The sequence below is a fragment of the Bombina bombina genome, chromosome 5 (assembly GCF_027579735.1).
Source record: "Bombina bombina isolate aBomBom1 chromosome 5, aBomBom1.pri, whole genome shotgun sequence".
Lineage (NCBI taxonomy): Eukaryota > Metazoa > Chordata > Amphibia > Anura > Bombinatoridae > Bombina > Bombina bombina.
The window spans coordinates 408,774,301-408,795,786 of record NC_069503.1 but is presented as its reverse complement, the minus strand read 5'-3'; the positions used below and the strand labels follow the sequence as shown (position 1 = coordinate 408,795,786).

Here is a 21,486-nt window from a genome sequence, read left to right as displayed (position 1 = left end):
AAAATTCGAGATACTTCTTTCATAGCCAGAGGACTGTGAGTCCCTCCTTGATGATTGATGTATGCCACAGTTGTGACATTGTCTATCTGAAAACAAATGAACAACTCTCTCTTCAGAAGAGGCCAAGACTGAAGAGCTCTGAAAATTGCACGGAGTTCCAAAATATTGATCGGAAATCTCACCTCCTGAGATTCCCAAACCCCTTGTGCCGTCAGATACCCCCACACAGCTTCCCAACCTGTAAGACTTGCATCTGTTGAGATTATAGTCCAGGTCGGAAGAACAAGAAGCCCCCTGAACTAAACGATGGTGATCTGTCCACCATGTCAGAGAGTGTCGTAAAATCGGTTTAAAGATATTAATTGAGATATCTTTGAGTAATCCCTGCACCATTGGTTCAGCATACAGAGCTGAAGAGGTCGCATGTGAAAACGAGCAAAGGAGATCGCATCTGATGCGGCAGTCCTAAGACCCAACATTTCCATGCATAAGGCTACCAAAGGGAATGATTGTGACTGAAGGTTTTGACAAGCTGATATCAATGTTAAACTTCTCTTGTCTGACAAGGACAGAGTCATAGACACTGAATCTATCTAGAAACCTAAAAAGGTTACCCTTGTCTGAGGAATCAATGAATTGATTGGTAAATTGATCCTCCAACCATGAACTTGAAGAAACAACACAAGTTGATTCGTATGAGATTCTTCGAAAATGAGAAGACTGAGCAAGTACCAAGATATCGTCCAAATAAGGAAATACCAAAACCCTGTTCTCTGATTACAGAGAACCTTTGAAAAAAATTCTTGGAACTGAGGCTAGGCCAAACGGTAGAGCCAAAAAACTGGTAATGCTTGTCTAAAAAGAGAATCTCAGACACTAAAAGTGATCTGGATGAATCGGAATATGCAGATACACATCCTGTAAATCTATTGTAGACATATAATGCCCTTGCTAAACAAAAGGCAGGATAGTCCTACAGTAAGCATTTTGAATGTTGGTATCCTAACATAACGATTCAATAATGATAGATCCGGAACTGGTCTGAAGGAATTGACCTTCTTTGGTACAATGAAGAGATAAAATAAAACCCCAGCCCCTGTTCCAGAACTGGAACTGGCATAAATACTCCAGCCAACTCTAGATCTGAAACACATTTCAGAAATGCTGAGCCTTTGCTGTGTTAACTGGGACACGGGAAAGAAAAAAATCTCTTAGCAGGAGGCCTTAACTTGAAGTCAATTCTGTACCTTTCTGAAACAATGTTCTGAAACCAGAGATTGAGAACGGAATTGATCCAAATTTCTTTGAAGAAAACGTAATCTGCCCCATACCAGCTGAGCTGGAATAAGGGCCGCACCTTCATAGGTACTTAGGAGCTGGCTATAGGTTTCTATAAGGCTTGGATATATTCCAAACTGGAAATAGTTTCCAAACTGATACCGCTCCTGAGGATGAAGGATCAGGCTTTTGTTCCTTGTTGTGAGGAAAGGAACGAAAATGATTATTTACCCTGGAAAGAAAGGGAAAGCAAAGTTGACTTAGAAGACATATCAGCATTCCAAGTTTAATCCATAAAGCTTTTCTAGCTAAAATAGCTAGAGACATATACCTGACATCAACTCTAATGATATCAAAAGATGGTATCACCAATAAAATTATTAGCATGTTATAGAATAATAATAATGCTATAAAATTATGATCTGTTACTTGTTGCGCTAAAGCTTCTAACCAAAAAGTTGAAGCTGCAGCAACATCCGCTAAAAATATAGCAGGTCTAAGAAGATTACCTGAACATAAGTAAGCTTTTCTTAGAAAGGATTCAATTTTCCTATCTAAAGGATCCTTAAATGAAGTACTATCTGCCGTAGGAATAGTAGTACATTAGCAGGAGTAGAGACAGCCCCATAACCTTAGGGATTTTTGTCCCAAAAAACTCTAATCTGTCAGATAGCACAGGATATAATTGCTTAAACGTCTAGAAGGAGTAAATAAATTACCCAAATTATTCCATTCCCTGGAAATTACTTCAGAAATAGCATCAGGGAGATAAAACACTTCTGGAATAACTACAGGAGATTTAAAAACCTTATTTAAACGTTTACATTTAGTATCAAGAGGACCAGAATCCTCTATTTCTAATGCAAATAACACATCTTTAAGTAAAGAACGAATAAATTCCATCTTGAACAAATACAAAGATTTATCAGCATCAACCTCTGAGACAGAAACCTCTGAACCAGAAGAACCATTATCAGTATCAGAATGATGATGTTCATTTAAAAATTCATCTGAAAAAAGAGAAGTTTTAAAAGACTTTTATGTATACTAGAAGGAGAAATAACAGACATAGCCTTCTTAATGGATTTAAAAAATAAAATCTCTTATGTTATCAGGAACACTCTGAAAATTAGATGTTGACGGAACAGCAACAGGTAATGTAACAGTACTAAAGGAAATTTTATCTGCATTAATAAGTTTGACATGACATGCAATACAAACAACAGCTGGAGAAACAGATACCAAAAGTTTATAGCAGATACACTTAGCTTGGTAGCTCCAGCACTGGGCAGTGATTTTCCTGAAGTATCTTCTGACTCAGTTGCAACGTGGAACATCTTGCAATATGTAAAAGAAAAAAACAACATATAAAGCAAAATTGATCAAATTCCTTAAATGACAGTTTCAGGAATGGGAAAAAAATGCCAGTGAACAAGCTTCTAGCAACCAGAAGCAATAAATAATGTGACTTAAATAATGTGGAGACAAAAGTGACGCCCATATTTTTTAGCGCCAAAAAAGACGCCCACATTATTTGGCGCCTAAATGCTTTTGGCGCCAAAAATGACGCCACATCCGGAACACCGACATTTTTGACGCAAAAAAACGTCAAAAAATGACGCAACTTCCGGCGACACGTATGACGCCGGAAACAGAAAAAAAATTTTGCGCCAAAAAATTCCGCGCCAAGAATGACGCAATAAAATGAAGCATTTTCTGCCCCCGCGAGCCTAACAGCCCACAGGGAAAAAGTCAAATTTTTTAAGGTAAGAAAAAATGATTGAAACAAATGCATTTATCCCAAATATGAAACTGACTGTCTGAAAAATAAGGAATGTTGAACATTCTGAGTCAAGGCAAATAAATGTTTGAATACATATATTTAGAACTTTATAAACAAAGTGCCCAACCATAGCTTAGAGTGTCACAGAAAATAAGATTTACTTACCCCAGGACACTCATCTACATGTTTGTAGAAAGCCAAACCAGTACTGAAACGAGAATCAGCAGAGGTAATGGTATATATATAAGAGTATATCGTCGATCTGAAAAGGGAGGTAAGAGATGAATCTCTACGACCGATAACAGAGAACCTATGAAATAGACCCCTTAGAAGGAGATCACTGCATTCAAATAGGCAATACTCTCTTCACATCCCTCTGACATTCACTACACGCTGAGAGGAAAACCGGGCTCCAACTTGCTGCGGAGCGCATATCAACGTAGAATCTAGCACAAACTTACTTCACCACCTCCATAGGAGGCAAAGTTTGTAAAACTGAATTGTGGGTGTGGTGAGGGGTGTATTTATAGGCATTTTAAGGTTTGGGAAACTTTGCCCCTCCTGGTAGGAATGTATATCCCATACGTCACTATCTCATGGACTCTTGCTAATTACATGAAAGAAATAATATTCTTCCTTTCCAAGAAAGTGTGTCTAATCTCAGGAGTGTGCATGTGTCTTGAACACGTTGGGCTTGATGATCTAAGTCTCTCCTCTCTTTAACTAAAGTCTTTTCAGTTCTGAGAGTTCCCTCAGTTTTAGAATGGCAAATTTTACCTTGAAAGATGTTTATCTCGCTAGACAGGGTTCTGGATGTGAAGGATAGACAAACATTACAATATAATGTTAAAAAATGTCCCCTTAAAGGTTTTGCGTCATATCTCTTTATGCTGGTGAGCTTTTGATCATCAGGCCCTGTGTGTATAATATTGTAAGAGTAATACTGCAGACACATAGCTCTCTAGACACGCTCACATAGTGCTCAGCACAAACTCCTGCACCTATCTAGACATGCTCTCATGAAAAGTAGCTAGGGTTCAACAAATGATACCAAAGGAAAGAAATACATTTAATAACAGAAGTTAGATAGTTTTTAAAATTGCATGATCTGTCTGTAACATATAGATGTGTGTCATAATGCTGCTAAATTTTATCTTATGTAAAGCAGTACTTTAAAAGGGACAGTATAGTCAAAATTAAACTTTAATTAATTCAGAGAATGCAATTTTAAGCAACTTTTTAAATTTACTCCTATTATCAATTTTTCTTCGTTTTCTTGGTATCTTTATTTGAAAAAGCATGAATGTAAGCTTAGGAACCGGCCAATTTTTGGTTCAGTAGCGCTTGCTGATTGGTAGCTACATTTAGACACCAATCAGCAAGCGCTACCCAGGTCCTGAACCAAAAATGGCCTGGCGCTCCTAAGCTTACATTCTTGCTTTTTCAAATAAAGATACCAAAAATTGATAAAAGGAGTAAAATAGAAAGTTGCTTAAAATTGCAAGCTCTAGCTGAATCATGACTAATCCTTTAAAGTATTACATGAGATTGCGTAAGTGTATACAAACTACAGCATGTTGCTTGTGTTACATTTAGTAGAATGGAAAAAATAAAAATAAAAAATAAACTTACTGGTCAGTGAGACACTCTTTCAGCGCTGCATTTTCCTCTCTGCATTTCACCACCATAAGAATACCGCTTTCCTTACAACAACTTGTGAAGGCTAAAATAAAAATCACCAAATAAATGAAATGTAATTTTATTGACCAGATCTCTTAACACTGCAAAGTTTTCATGCAAAATGAGAGGATTTACAACAAAATTGATATATTTTACAAAGTTTACAAGAACTTTGAAAATTAAGACTTCATTTATGCTTAAAATAAATGCAAATTCTGCACTTTAAAACCACTGCATCTTAAAGGGCCAGTGTACTGTAAACTTTGGCAGTCCAAAATTAATAGCTTTTATTTTAAAGAAGTGAACCATTCTTAACTTCTTCTGAACTATCAAATAACTACTATTTTTCTTAGATAAAACTAATATATTTTCTTTCTTTTTTTAAAAATAGTTTTTTGTTTTAACAAAAGCATATATTTTATCATCAAATAACTAGTCTCTGCTCAGACTCAGACAATGAAGCAGGGAAGACAATGAAAGGGGTTTAGTTGAGGGCTAATTCTTTAGGTAGTTTTACTATAGTTAAAGGAAGAGTCATTCAAATTACTAGTGAGAATATCACTCCTGACCAGCAGGAGGAGGCAAAGAGCACCACAGCAAAGCTGTTAAGTGTCACTCCCCCACCCATAATCCCCAGTCATTCGACCGAAGGGTAATGAAATGGAAAAAGGAATAACAAAGTGTAGAGGTGCCTGAGGTTTAGTAAAAAATAACTGTCTAATTAAGGGTGGGGTCGTGGACTCTCCATGTCCAGAAAGAAAGAAATGTATCAGGTAAGCATATACATTTTGTTTTCTTTCCTAAGACATGGAGAGTCCACTACGTCATTCCAATTACTAGTGGGAACCAATACCCAAGCTAGAGGACACAAAATAAATAGGGAGGGAGAACAAGACAGGCAGACCTAAACAGAAGGCACCACCGCTTGAAGAACCTTTCTCCCAAAAGAGGCCTGAGCCGAGGCAAAAGTATCAAATTTGTAAAATTTGGAAAGAGTATGTAGAGAGGATCAAGTTGCAGCCTGGCAAATCTGTTCCACAGAAGCTTCATTTTTGAAAGCCCAAAAAAGAGGAGACAGTCCTAGTGGAATGAGCTGTACATCTCTCAGGAGACTGCTGACCAGCAGTCTCATAAGCAAAATAAATTATACTTCTCAACCAGAGGGAAAGAGAAGTAGCAGTAGCCTTCTGACCCTTACGCTTTCCTGAGAAACAAACAAACAAACAAACAGGGTAGAGAACTGGCGAAAATCCTTAGTCGCCTGTAGTTAGAATTTAAGAGCGCGAGCATCCAAGTTGTGCAACAGACGTTCCTTATGAGAAGAAGGATTGGGACAGAGAGAAGGAACAACAATTTTCTGATTAATATTTCTATCCAAAACCACTTTAGGGAGAAACCCCAATTTAGTACGAAGAACCTCCTTATCTGCATGAAAGATAAGGCGAATCACACTGCAAAGCCGTGAGTTCCGATACTCTCCAAGCAGAAGAAATAGCAATAAGAAACAAAACCTTTCAAGATAACAACTTGAAGATTGAAGAAAACAAGAGAGGCGCCTGTGTGCACCAATAATAGAACACAATAATCGCAATCATTAAACCCTAGTCAGGGTACTCACATTTGTGAAGAGCACTCAGACAGTGCTATTAGGCACAGGATGGATATTTGACAGCAACCCAGCTCCCTGATCAGTCTGAATACAGGGACATAGTAACATCAGATCTGGGGAAAAGGAAACAGACAGGGTGCCTGCGTGTACCAGTAATAAAACAGAGTGGTATCAGTATATAAACCCAAATCAGGGTACTCACATTTGTGAAGAGCACTTAGACAGTGCTATCAGAAGCAGGCTGGATATTTGACAGCAACCCAGCTCACTTATCCAACCGGTGGCAGGAACACTGGAACTCAGGAACCCTGGGGCACTGGGGACCCAGTAACTTGAAAGTGCAAAAGTGTGCTGTAGAGGTGCTGCAGTTAGTGCAGCCAGAAACTTCCTAAGGGAGGGGTAGGTGATTGGAAGTGAAGCAAGGTTAAAGGAAATACAATTGTTAAAAGAAAATTTATTAAAAATCAAGTTATGAATAAAATAATGGAACCAGAAGGTAGGGAATGCTAGCAGCCCTCCTTACCAATTGCAACGCGTTTCTCAGCGCTTCAAAACGCTGTTTCATCAGGCATACAATCTAAGCTATGAATAGCCTTTAAATACACATACAAGCCTTACCAATTGTAATACAAACAAATAAACTCATTAACAAATAAACACCTGGGAATCCTCCCCCTCTAGAGGGAGTTCTCAGCAGCTTAACCCATTGTTGGAAATGTATATTTCATTGATCCTATACATTGTAATGATACAAGTCACCTTATGGTTTATAAGAGTTTTTAGATGTGTCAAAATTAACACAGGCATCTGTGCAAGGGGGATATTCCAGATCATGCCCTATTTACCAACTGCAGTGTTAGTTATATCAATTTTTAAATAGCTCTATATTACTCAGAGCTATCTCCCTCCATTAGCTTTATTATCTTTATAGAACACTCTCAAGGAAATGTAATAAACATTGTAGTTTATCTTACCTTTGGGGGAGGTTATTAGTATTAATCTGTGCAAAAAAAATAAATAAAAAAAAATAAAAAACATATTTTAAATCCATGGGAAAAATGAATGAAAATCGTCGCCATAGGGATGTGGGAAGAAATTAACTGACATTGAAATGAAACGAGTGACAATATTAAGCCAATAATGTGGATGTAAAATAAGGCTGGGCGCCCCATAGGTTACTAACCTTGGCGCTGTCATATTGATACAAAGCTGTTACGAGTCAATAGGCGGGTGCGATACAATACTAAATGTGGTGGGAGTGGTAATATACAGCGTCCTACAGGTTACTAGCATGGACGCTGTCTAAATGGTATGCTACTTGACTGACGTGTAATGGGGGCGGGTTGACACCCGATATAAACTACAATGTCAACAACCGAAAAATGTCCTTATATAAGCTGACGTGTGCACAAATATGAATTACTTGATGTAAGTGATCTAGTACACCCATACGTTGCCTATTTAAAGCACCAACATGGTAACATTTACCAGATGAAATTATTAGAACAGGCTGATCGATACACCAAGATAACAACTTATTGCATTGGCTCGAACGGAGCCTGCTGCAAAACTTTAAGAACAAAGTTAAGGCTCCAAGGAGGAGCAATAGGCTTAAACACAGGCCTGATTCTGACCAAGGCCTGACAAAAAGATTAAACATCTGGCAGACGCTTATGTAAAAGAATAGATAATGCAGAAATCTGACCTTTCAGAGAACTGACCGACAACCCTTTCTCCAGACCTGCCTGGGAATCCGGACTCTATTCCAATAAAGGTATTTACGCTATATCTTATGGTAAATTTAAAGAACAGGCTTACGAGCCTGCAGCCTGGTCTCAATGACCAACTGAGAAAACCCACGCTTAGCCAGAACTAAGCATTCAATCTCCAAGCAGTCAGCTTCAGAGAAACGAAATTTGGATGTAGGAAAGGACCCTGAATTAGAAGGTCCTTCCTCAGAGGCAGAGATGACATCTTCACTAGCTCTGCATACCAGATCCTGCGAGGCCATGCAGGACCGATTAGAATTACCGACGCTCTCTACTGTTTGATACGAGCAATGACTCGTGGAAGGAGCACAAACGGAGGAAACAGACATGCTAGACCGAAAACCCAAGGAGCCGCCAGAGCCTGCAGATCTCTTGACCTTGAACTGTACCTTGAAAGCTTGGCGTTCTGCTGACACGCCATCAGATCCAATTTGAGGGTTAACCTGGAGAACACCTCCGGATGGAGAGCCCACTCCCCGGGATGAATAGTCTGTCTGCTCAGAAAATCCGCCTCCCAGTTGTCCACTCCTGGAATGTGAATGGCAGATAGACAACAATTGTGAGCTTCTGCCCACTGAATAATCCAAGCCACCTCCTTCATGGCTAAGGAACTCCCAGTTCCTCCCTGGTGGTTGATGTAATCCACTGAGGTGATGTTGTCAGCCTGGAACCTGATAAACCGGGCTAAGCACAATTGAGGCCAAGCAATCAGAGCATTGTAAATCACTCTCAACTCCAAGATGTTTATGAGGAGAGCAGACTCCTCCCGAGTCCATAATCCCTGCGCCTTTAATGAGTCTTAGACTGCTCCCCAGCCTAGCAGGCTGGCATCCGTGGTCACAATCACCCAGGAAGGTCTCCAGAAGCATATGCCCTGAGACAGATGCTCCTGAGAAAGCCACCACGGGAGAGAGTCTCTTGTCGCCTGGTCTAGATCTATCCTCTGAGACAGATCCGAATGGTCTCTGTTCCATTGTCAGTAGACTGAAGAGAGAGGCAAGAATTTTGTATTTTCTGACCTCTGTCAGAAAAAATTTCATAGCTAAGGGAATCTATGATGGTCCCTAAGAAAACCACCCTTGTAGCTGGAACAAGGGAACTCTTTTCCAGATTCACTTTCCATCAGTGGGAACGTAGAAAAGACAAAATTTTTGGACTTTGCTTGTTGAAAAGATGGTGCCTGAACCAATATGTTGTTTAGGTAGGGCGCCACAGCAATTCCCCGAGACCTGAACACTGCCAAAAGAGCCCCCAGGACTTTTGAGAAGATTCTGGGAGCTGTGGCAAGGCCAAACGGAAGAGCCACAAACTGAAAGTGCTTGTCTAGAAAAGCAAATCTCAGGAATTTGTGATGATCCCTGCAGATAGGAACATGAAGATACGCGTCCTTCAGGTCTATGGTCATCATGAACTGACCTTCTTGGACCAAAGGAAGAATGGAACAAATGGTTTCCATTTTGAAGGACGGTACCCTGAGAAATTTGTTGAGACACTTCAGGTCTAAAATGGGTCGAAAATTTCCCTCTTTTTTGGGAACCACAAACAGATTTGAATAAAATCCTAGACCCTGTTCCCTTAGTGGAACTGGAACAATCACTCCCAGGGAAAAAAGATCCTGAACGCAGTTCAATAATGCCTCTCTTTTTACCTGGTCTACAGATAATCTTGAGAGGTGGAATCTGCCCCTGGGAGGGCAAGATTTAAATTCTATTTTGTACCCCTGAGATACTATGTCCACAGCCCAAGGATCTGGGACATCTCATACTCATGCTTGATAGAACAGGAAAAGTCTACCCCCAACTTGATCCAATCCTGGACCGGGGGCCTTCATGCTAACTTAGACTCAGCTGAGGGTTTCTTTGATTGCTTCTCCTTGTTCCAAGACTGATTAGGTTTCCAAGAAGACTTGGATTGCTCCTGCTTGGAAGAGTAAGACTTTTGACCCTTGAAGTTACGAAAGGAACGGAAATTACTTTGACGTCCTTTGAGTCTGTTCTTCTTGTCTTGCAGTAGAAAATACCCTTTTCCACACGTAATATCAGAAATTATTTCTGCCAGGCCAGAACAAGGTTTTACCCTTGTAGGGAAGTGCCAGAAGCTTGGACTTCGAGGTAACATCAGCTGACCAAGATTTTAGCCACAAAGCCCTGTGGGCTAGGACAGTGAAGCCAGACATCTTGGTCTCCCAGCCTAATAACTTGCATGTTAGCATCAGAAATAAAGGAAATGGCTAGCTTGAGAGCCTTAACCCTATCTTGGATTTCCTCCAACAGAGCCTCTGCTGAAATTGATTCAAACAAGGCATTGCACCAATAAGATGCTGCACTTGCTACTGTGGCAATACAAACTGCAGCTATCTTTTATAGGGATCATAGTTCTCTTAGCTAGAGTAGAAATAGCCCCTTCTACTTAAGGCACCATGCGCCATGAATCTTTAATGGAGTCAGCAACAGGAAACATCTTTTTAAAGACTGGAGACAAGGAAAAAGGTATCCCTGGCTTCTCCCATTCCTGTGAAATAATCTCCGTCACACGGTCTGGAACCGGAAACACTTCCACAGAGGAAGGATCATCATAGTATTTATTAAGCTTACTAGATTTATTAGGGTTGACCATGACAGGAGAGTCGGAGTCGTCCAAAGTAGCCAAAATAAGGGGTTCAAGCTTAAATCTGAAGTTAACTTCTTCAGTATCAGATAAAGGAATTATACTGTCTGAATCTGAGATTTCACCCTCAAAGGCTACCGACATGTCCTCCTCATCAGACTTATGAGGGAGGGCAACCTGCGTAGCAGTAGGTGAAACAGAAACCTTACTATCTGATTGTCTAATTTTCCTCTTGCGTTTTCCCAGCATAGGGAAAGCAGATAATGCCGCAGAAGATACCTGAGCAGCAAAATCTGAAGGCAAATAAACACCTCCAGGAGGCTGAGAAGAACTGCAGGGCACTGTGACGCCATAGAGGCTTGGGACATTTGAGGAACAAGGCAATGCCTGAACAGCATCCTCTTGAGAGACATTGGTTTCATAGGGCAACAATTTATTTTTACACTCTAGCTTTCTAGCTAAACAATAAGCACAAAATTGCATAGGTGAAACAATTTGGGCCTCTAGACATAATAAACCTTTATCAAAAGAAACTATTTGATTATCCATGTCCATAGCTTGAAATTAAAATTATTTCCCCCCAAAAAATAAAAGGAGTAAGAAAGTCTGAAAAAAACAACTACTGTAACTTTAAGAGTAGTCTTATTATCCCAAGCATTATAATAATTAACCACCCAAAACGAAAAGAAAACAACTCTGGACCTCTACACCCCAGATGAGGTGCCCTTTGCAATCCAGAAGCAATATATGCACATAGACTTGCCATCAGTCGATTTCTCACCAGCCAACACAAAAACTGCAAGAATCAGTGGCGCCGCTTAGCTCAGTAGTTGGAAGAACTGACCGGCACCACAGGAATTGAGCAGATACTAAAAGCACACTTTCCACCAACTGCCTAGTAACAGTGATTTTCCCCTTTACACAAGCAGCTGCCGGTCTCCACAGAAAAAGTTTCATCAAAGCACATTTAAAAGACCATTTTAAATTGCCGGTCAAACAATTATTTCTATGTGTAAAGAACGCTCCTGAAGCCAGACATCTAGCAAGAGAGTCTACCTATTTCACACATACAAAACATTAATAAATTAATAGATTAAACAAAGAGCCACAGAGGAACAATCTCTTAGATAAGGGAAAATTAACCCCTAGTCTCCCCACATACAATTGTGCCTGCTCACTGCCCAAACAAATCCTGCATACAGGAAAATTATGTCCCAATTAATATTGCACAATTAATGATCTTCTGAAGTGCAAGTCTCCAGTACCTAGAAGACAAAAAGCACTTACCTGCAATCTAGCTGTCCGCGGCAGGAAGACAACTCACAAGGCGTGAAAGGACACATACTCCTTACAGAGACCTGTAGACAAAAGAAAGAACAGAGTAACCTACTCTGGCTTTCTATAACTAGGGCAGCAATATGTTAGGAAACCAAGTAAAGACCACCTCACAACTTACAAACTTCTTAAAAGCCACCACTACTCTACTGAAGAGATTGACAAGGACTCAGCTAAACCCAATCCTTGCTTGCAGGGAAAAGTACTCAAAAAGGAATTAATTTCTTCAGACACCAAAACTTCACCTCCTCCATTGACAGAGGCAAAGAGAATGACTGGGGATTATGGGTGGGTGAGTGACACTTAACAGCTTTGCAGTGGTGTTCTTTACCTCCTCCTGCTGGCCAGAGTTGATATTCTCACTAGTAATTGGAATGACGTTGTGGACTCTCCATGTCTTAGGAAAAAAACCCAAAATGTATGCTTACCTGATAATTATTTTTTTTTTCGGGCATGGAGAGTCCACGACTTAATTCCAATTAATAGTGGGATAGTCAACTCCTGGCCAGCAGGAGGAGGCAAAGAGCACCCAGCACAGCTGTTAAGTGTAACTTCCCTTACCCATAATCCCCAATCATTCAGCCGAAGGAAAATAGAAAAAGAAGAAACACAAGGGTATAGAGATGCCTGAGGTTTATTAAAAAAAAAACTGCAAAATTATAATTAAAAAGAGAGTGGGGTCGTGGACTCTCCATGCCCGAAAAGAAAGAAATTTATCAGGTAAGCATAAATTTTGTTTTCTTTCCTATGGCATGGAGAGTCCATGACTTCATTCCAATTACTAGTGGGAACCAATACCCAAGCTACAGGACACGAAATAAAAAGGGAGGGAGAACAAGGCAGGAGAACCTAAACAGAAGGCACCACCGCTTGAAGAACCTTTCTCCCAAAAGAGGCCTCAGCCGAGGCAAAAGTATCAAATTTGTAGAATTTGGAAAAAGTATGCAAAGAAGACCATGTTGCCGCCTTGCAAATCTGTTCCACAGAAGCTTAATTTTTGAAAGCCCAAGATGAGGAGACAGCCCTAGTGGAATGAGCCATAATTCTCTTAGGAGGCTGCTGTCCAGCTGTCTCATAAGCAAAACGAATCATACTTCCTAACCAGAGGGAAAGAAGTAGAAGTGGCCTTCTGACCCTTATACTTTCCAGAGAAAACAACAAACAGGGCAGAAGATTGCCAAAAATCTTTAGTAGCTTGAAGGTAAAATTTTAAAAAAAACTTTTGAGAAGAAGGATTAGGACAAAAAGAAGGAACAACAATTTCCTGATTAATGTTTTGATCCAACACCACCTTAGGGAGAAACCCCAATTTAGTACGAAGGACCGCCTTATCTGCATGAAAAATAAGGTACAGAGAATCCCACTGCAGAGCTGAAAGCTCAGAAACTCTGCGAGCAGAAGAAATAGCAAGAAGAAACAAAACCTTCCAAGAATAATTTTATATCAACAACATGCATTGGCTCAAACAGAGCATGCTGCAAAACTTTAAGAACTAGGTTAAGGCTCCAAGGAGGAGCAACAGGTTTAAACACAAGCCTGATTCTGACCAGGGCCTGAACGAAAGCTTGAACATCTGGTAAATCTGCAAGACGTTTGTGCAAAAGAATAGACAGTGCAGAAATCTGACCCCTCAGAGAACTGACTGACAAACCTTTGTACAGGCCATCATGAAGAAAGGATAAAATTTGGGGAATCCTCACCGGCTCCAGGAGAAACCCTTAGATTTGCACCAAAAAATGTAGAGATAGCTCCCTCTACTTTAGGCACAGTGCGCCATGAATCACGAATTAAGTCAGCAACAGAAAACATCTTTTTAAAAACAGGGGAAGGGGCTTATCCCATTCCTGATCTACAAATTCAGACATCTTGTTTGGAACAGGAAAAACATCCACAGAAGAGGGAGAATCATAAACTCTATTAAATTTTAGAAGATATTTAGGGTTGACAGCAACCAAAGGTTCAGAGTCGTCCACTGTAGCTAGAACCTCCTTCAGTAGAAACCGGAGATGTTCAAGCTTAAATCTGAAATTAACTTCTTCAGATTCTGAAGATTTTCCCCCCATTGTGTCAGAGTCTGAGATCTCACCTTCGGAAGCTACTGAAGTATCCTCCTCATCAGACATTTTGGAAAGGTTGACCAATGCAGATTTAGAGGGTTCAGAAACCTTACTAGCAGAAATATGTCTAGATTTCCTCTTACGCTTACCCGAAGTAGGGAAAACAGATAAAGCTGCAGACACTGCAGAAGTTATCTGTGCAGTAAAATCCCCTGGCAAATAAATACCCCCAGGAGGTTGAGAGGAACGGCAGGGCACTGTATGTATGTGAAACTATTAAGGCTTAGGACGTTTGAGGAGAAAGCTGAGGCATATCTAGAACAGCATTATCCTGAGAGACAGTAGGCTCAGAAGGGAGTAATTTATCTTTGTATTTTAGAGTCTTAGCTAAGCATGAGGAACAAAATTGCATAGGCAAAACAATTTGGGCCTCTAAAAACAAACATTTTTTCAAAGAAAAAGAATCTTGGTCTGTATTCATAGCTGAAATGGTCCCAATAATAACTGAAAAAAAGAAAGTAACCGTTATGTCACTTTAAGAAAGGAGATTAACCGTTATGTCACTTTAAAAGAGAGGAGTCTTAAACGTATAATGATGAAAAGTAATTAGCATTATTTAAATAAAGATCCCTCAAACCTCTATACCTCAGCAAGCTGAGGAGTCTTACCACACCGGGACCGGAGTTGATATAGGAATTGCGGGGAAACTCCGCTGTTCAGAAAGGCTTTCAACGCTGTGAGCAACCGGATAAAAAAAAAACAACCTCAAGCAGAGCTAGCAAATTGATCGCTAAACACACGCACTGCCTTTTCACTCTGCTCTATAATAAAGATAAAGGAAGAACGTAGGTCATGTAATCGGACCTCAGAAAAGAAACTGCGCCACTAAAAAGCGTGCATTTCTGTCCGACCAGTAAAAACTAGTCTCACTATAATTAACCCCATTCTTTCACTCCTTCTATAATTCGTTTTTTAGGGAAGCATTAATAAATACAGTATAATGCTCAAAGACCTTAATTAAACCTTCAGCCAGTCTCTCAATAAAAAGGGGAAAATTAACCCTTTAAAAAAACATAATTTATGTAAGAACTTACCTGATAAATTAATTTCTTTCATATTGGCAAGAGTCCATGAGCTAGTGACGTATGGGATATACAATCCTACTAGGAGGGGCAAAGTTTCCCAAACCTCAAAATGCCTATAAATACACCCCTCACCACACCCACAATTCAGTTTAATGAATAGCCAAGTAGTGGGGTGATAAAGAAAGGAGTAAAAATCATCAAAAAAGGAACTGGAAATATAATTGTGCTTTATACAAAAAATCATAACCACCATAAAAGGGTGGGTCTCATGGACTCTTGCTAATATGAAAAAAATTAATTTATCAGGTAAGTTCTTACATAAATTATGTTTTCTTTCATGTAATTGGCAAGAGTTCATGAGCTAGTGACGTATGGGATAGCAAATACCCAAGATGTGGAACTCCACAGAAGAGTCACTAGAGAGGGAGGGATAAAAATAAAAACAGCCATTTTCCGCTGAAAATATTAAATCCACACCCAAAAAAAATAAGTTTTTCTCATAAATGAAAAGAAAAAAACTGTAAAGATAAGCAGAGGAATCAAACTGAAACAACTGCCTGAAGAACTTTTCTACCAAAAACTTCTTTCGAAGAGGCAAACACATCAAAACTGTAGAATTTAGTAAATGTATGCAAAGACCAAGTTGCTGCTTTGCAAATCTGATCAACTGAAGTTCATTCTTAAAAGCCCACGAGAGGAGACTGAACCAGTAGAATGAGCTGTGAATCCTTGAGGTGTGACCTGACCCGACTCCAAAAAAGCCTGATGAATCAAAAGCTTAACCAAGATGCCAAGAAAATGGCAGAAGCTTTCTGACCTTTCCTAGAACCAGAAAAGACAATAGACTAGAAGTCTTCCTGAAATCTTAGTAGCTTCCACATAATATTTCAGAGCTCTTACAACATCCAGAGAATGTAAGGATCTCTCCAAAAAAATCTTAGGATTAGGACACAAAGAGGGAACAACAATTTCTCTATTAATGTTGTTAGAATTCACAACCTTAAGTAGAAATATAAATGAAGACCGCAAAACTGCCTTATCCTGATGGAAAAGCAGAAAAGGAGACACACAAAAAAAGAGCAGATAAATCGGAAACTCTTCTAGCAGAAGAGATAGCCAAAAGGGACAACACTTTCCAAGAAAGTAGTTTAATGTCCAAGGAATGCATAGGTTTAAAAGGAAGAGACTGTAAAGCCTTCAAAACCAAATTAAGACTCGAAAGAGGAGAAATTGATTTAATGACAGGCTTGATACAGACCAAAGCCTGTACAAAACAGTGAATATCAGGAAGCTTAACAATCTTTCTTTGAAACAAAACAGAAAGAGCAGAGATTTGTCCCTACAAGGAACTTGCAGACAAACCTTATCCAAACCATCCTGAAGAAACTGAAAAATTCTAGGAATTCTAAAAGAATGCCAGGAGAATTTATGAGAAGAAAACCATGAAATATAAGACTTCCAAACTCGATAATAAATCTTACTAGAAACAGATTTACGAGCCTGTAACATAGAATTAATCACTGAGTCAGTGAGAACCTCTATGACTAAGCACTAGGCGTTCAACTTCCATACCTTCAAATTAACGTTTTGAGATCCTGATGGAAAAACGGACCTTGAGACAGAAAGTTTGGTCCTAAAGGAAGTGGCCAAGGTTGGCAACTTGACATTCGGACAAGATCCGCATACCAAAACCTGTGAGGCCATGCTGGAGCAACCAGAAACACAAATGATTGTCCCATGATGATCTTGGAGATCACTCTTGGAAGAAGAACTAGAGGCGGGAAGATATAAGCAGGTTGGTCAAACCAAGTAACTGCTAACGCATCCACCGACTCTGCCTGAGGATCCCTGTACCTGGACAGGTACATAGGAAATGTCTTGTTTAGATGGGAAGCCATCAGATCTATTTCTGGAATACCCCACATCTGAACAATCTGAAAAAAACATCGGGATGGAGAAACCACTCCCCCAGATGTAAAAGTCTGACGGCTGAGATAATCCACTTCCCAATTGTCTACACCTGGGATATGAACCGCAGAAATTTAGACAAGAGCTGGATTCCACCCACGAAAGTATCCAAGATACTTCTTTCATAGCTAGGGGACTGTGAGTCCCACCCTGATGATTGACATATGTCCCAGTTGTGATATTGTCTGTCTGAAAACAAATGAACTGTTCTCTCTTCAGTAGAGGCCAAACCTGAAGAGCCCTGAATAGCATGGAGTTCTAAAATATTGATTGGAAATCTCGACTCTTGAGATTACCAAACCTCTTGTGCTGTCAGAGATCCCCAGACAGCTCCCCAACCTGAAAGACTTGCATCTGTTGTGATCACAGTCCAGGTTGGATGAACAAAATAGGCCCCCTGAACTATATGATGGTGATCTAACCACCAAGTCAGAGAGAACCGAACATTGGGATTTAAGGATATTAATTGTGATATCTTTGTATAATCCCTGCACCACTGATTCAGCATACAAAGCTGAAGAGGTCTCATATGAAAACGAGCAAAAGGGATCCAATGCTGCAGTCATTAGACCTAAAACCTTCATGCACATAACCACTGAAGGGAACGATTGAGACTGAAGGTTTTGACAAGCTGAAACTAATTTCATTTGTCTCTTGTCTGTTAGATTCAGTGTCCATGACTCTGTTTCTATCTGGAAACCTAAAAAGGTGACCCTTGTCTGAGGAATCAAGGAACTTTTCAGTAAATTGATCCTCCAACCATGTCTTTGAAGAAACAACACTAGTTGATTTGTGTGAGATTCGGCAGAATGTAAAGACTGAGCTAATACCAAGATATCGTCCAAATAAGGAAACACTGCAATACCTGAATACAGAGAGTAGGGCACCAAGAACCTTTGAAAAAAATCTTGGAGCTGTCGCTAGGCCAAATGGAAGAGCGACAAATTGGTAATGCTTGTCTAGAAAAGAGAATCTCAGAAACCTATAGAGGTCTGGATGAATCGGAATATAAAGATATGCATCCTGTAAGTCTATCGTGGACATATAATGACCTTGCTGAACAAAGGCAGAACAATCCTTATAATCACCATTTTGAAAGTTGGCACTCTTACTAAACGATTCAAAATTTTCAGATCCAGAACTGGCCTGAATGAAATTTCTTTCTTTGGGACAATGAATAGATTTGAATAAAACCCCAGACCCTGTTCCTGAAATGGTATAGTTACCCCTGAAAACTCTAGATCTGAAACACACTTCAGAAAAACCTGAGCTTTCACTGGGACGCGTGAGAGAAAAAACCTTCTCACAGGAGGTCTTACTCTGAATCCTATTCGATACCCTTGAGAGACAATACTCTGAATCCATTGATTTTGGACAGAATCTGCCCAAATGTTTTGGAATAATTTTAATCTGCCCCCCACCAGCTGAGCTGGAATGAGGGCCGCACCTTCATGCAGACTCGGGGGCTGGCTTTGGTTAAAAGAAGTACCAGGCCTATTTCATTCCTTTGAAATCATATCAGAAATAGCATCAGGAACTGGAAAAACCTCTGGAGTAACCACATGAGGTTTATAAACAGATTTTAAACATTTACTAGTTTTAGTATTAAGAGGACTAGTTTCCTCAATATCCAAAGTAATCAACACTTCTTTAACAAAGAACAAACATACTCCATTTAAAAGAGATAAGTAGATTTGTCAGTGTCAATATCTGAGGTAGGATCTTCTGAATCAGATAGATCCTTATCAGAGGAGGATAATTCAGTATGTTGTCGGTCATTTGAAATTTCATCGACTTTATGAGAAGTTTTAAAAGACCTTTTACGTTTATTAGAAGGCGGAATAGCAGACAAAGCCTTCTGAATCGCATCAGCAATATAAAATGTAATACTCACAGGGATATCATGTACATTAGATGTTGAAGGAACAACAGGCATTGTACTAGTACTGATGGATACATTCTCTGCATGTAAAAGCTTATCATGACAACTATTACATACCACAGCTGGAGATATCATCTCCACAAATTAACAACAGATATAATAAGCTTTGGTAGAAATGTGATCAGGCAGCAGGGTTCCAACAGTGGTTTCTGAGACAGGATCAGATTGAGACATCTTGCAAATGGAAGAGAAAAAAAACAACATATTTCATAGTTTCAGGAATGGGAAAAAAATGCAAACAGCATAGCCCTCTGAGCATAGAAAAAAGCAAGATGCATATAGGAAGTGGGGTTTTAAATAAATAAATAAATAATTTGGCGCCAAGTATGACGCACAATGCAAAATTAATTTTTTTGGCGCTAACAACATCCGGAAATGACGCAACTTGCATCATTGCAGACGCAACCTTGTGCAAGGAAACTCGGCGTCAACTAAGACGCCGGAAATTACGAATTTGCGTCACCGAACGTACCTTCGCGCCAAAAATTCTCTCGCCAAGAATGACGCAATAAACATCAGTATTTTGCGACCTCGAGAGCCTAATTTTGCCCGCGAAAATTAATGAAAAAGCAGTCAATTTGAAAAAAGACTATACCCCAGGTAAATAAAAAATAGCTTCCTAAATATGTTTCACAATTTTGAAACTGATAGTCTGCAAAAGGAAATATACATAAACCTGACTCATGGCAAATATAAGTACAATACATATATTTAGAACTTTATATTAATACATAAAGTGTCATTCCATAGCTGAGAGTGTCTTAAGTAATGAAAACATACTTACCGAAAGACACCCATCCACATATAGCAGATAGCCAAACCAGTACTGAAACAGTAACAGTAGAGGTAATGGAATATGAGAGTATATCATCGATCTGAAAAGGGAGGTAGGAGATGAAACTCTACGACCGATAACAGAGAACCTTTGAAAAGATTTTCTGTGAGGAAAACCATAAAATCAATAGGCAATACTCTCTTCACATCTCTCTGACATTCACTGTACTCCGAGGAAACGGGCTTCAAAATGCTGAGAAGCGAATATCACAAAAGAAAATCAAGCACAAACTTACTTCACCACCTCCATAGGAGGCAAAGTTTGTAAAACTGAATAGTGGGTGTGGTGAGGGGTGTATTTATAGGCATTTTGAGGTTTGGGAAACTTTGCCCCTCCTGGTAGGATTGTATATCCCATACGTCACTAGCTCATGGACTCTTGCCAATTACATGAAAGAAATTCATACATCAGTGCCTGCCTAAATGCCCATGTTAACCCCTAAAGGTCATATACATGTCCCAGATGTTGATCCACTAGAGGAATTAACCTTCAAAGTGCCATCCTTTAGTACCTAGAAGGCAAAGGCACTTACCTGTGGATCCAGCTGCAGGGCAGGAACAGCTTCTTAGGTGTGAGACACTCCACTCTCTATCAGGGACCTAAAGAAAAACAATTTTTTTTGCTTACCTGATAAATTTATTTATTTTAGGATATGGAGAGTCCACAACGTCATCAATTACTAGTGGGAATATCACTCCAGGAGGAGGCAAAGAGCACCACAGCAAAGCTGTTAAGCATCACTCCCCTTCCCATAATCCCCAGTCATTCGACTGAAAGGAAATGGAAAAAGGAAAAACACAAAGGTGTAGAGGTGCCTGGGGTTTAGTAAAAAATAACCGTCTTAAACGAAAGGGCGGGGTCGTGGACTCTCCATATCCAGAAATAAATACAATTATCAGGTAAGCATACATTTTGTTTTCTTTCCTAAGATATGGAGAGTTCACAACGCCATCAATTACTAGTGGGAATCAATACCCAAGCTAGAGGAAACAGATGACTAGGGAGGGATAACAAGACAGGCAGACCTAAACAGAAGGCACCACCGCTTGAAGAACCTTTCTCCCAAAAGAAGCCTCAGCCAAGGCAAAAATATCACATTTGTAAAATTTGGAAAGAGTATGCAAAGAGAACCAAGTTGCAGCCTTGCAAATCTGTTGCACAGAAACTTCAATTCTGAAGGCCCAAGAAGAGGAGACGGCCCTCGTGAAATGAGCCGTAATTCTCTCAGGAGGCTGCTGTCCAGCGGTCTCATAGACCAAACAAATCACACTTCTCAACCAGAAGGAAAGAGAAGTAGAAGTAGCCTTCTGACCTTTACGCTTTCCAGAGAAACAAACAAATAGGTCAGAAGACTGGCGAAAATCCTTAGTCGCCTGTAGATAAAATTTCAAAGCATACACAACACCCAAGTTGTGCAACAAACGTTCCTTATGAGAAGAAGGATTAAAACATATAGAAGGAACAACAATTTCCAGATTAATAGTTCTATCCGAAACAAATCACACTGCGAAGCAGAGATTTCCAAGTCTCACCGAGCA

General features: G+C 39.8%; 1 protein-coding gene across 1 annotated transcript in view; it reads right to left on the bottom strand.

The window, feature by feature from the left end:
• CMC1 (C-X9-C motif containing 1) overlaps positions 1 to 21,486 on the bottom strand; it is a 175,857-nt gene that overhangs the window by 37,699 nt on the left and 116,672 nt on the right. The window contains exon 3 of the mRNA XM_053714245.1: positions 4,694 to 4,784. Within this exon, the coding sequence (XP_053570220.1) occupies positions 4,694 to 4,784 (91 nt within the window). The remainder of the gene's footprint in view (positions 1 to 4,693; positions 4,785 to 21,486) is intronic.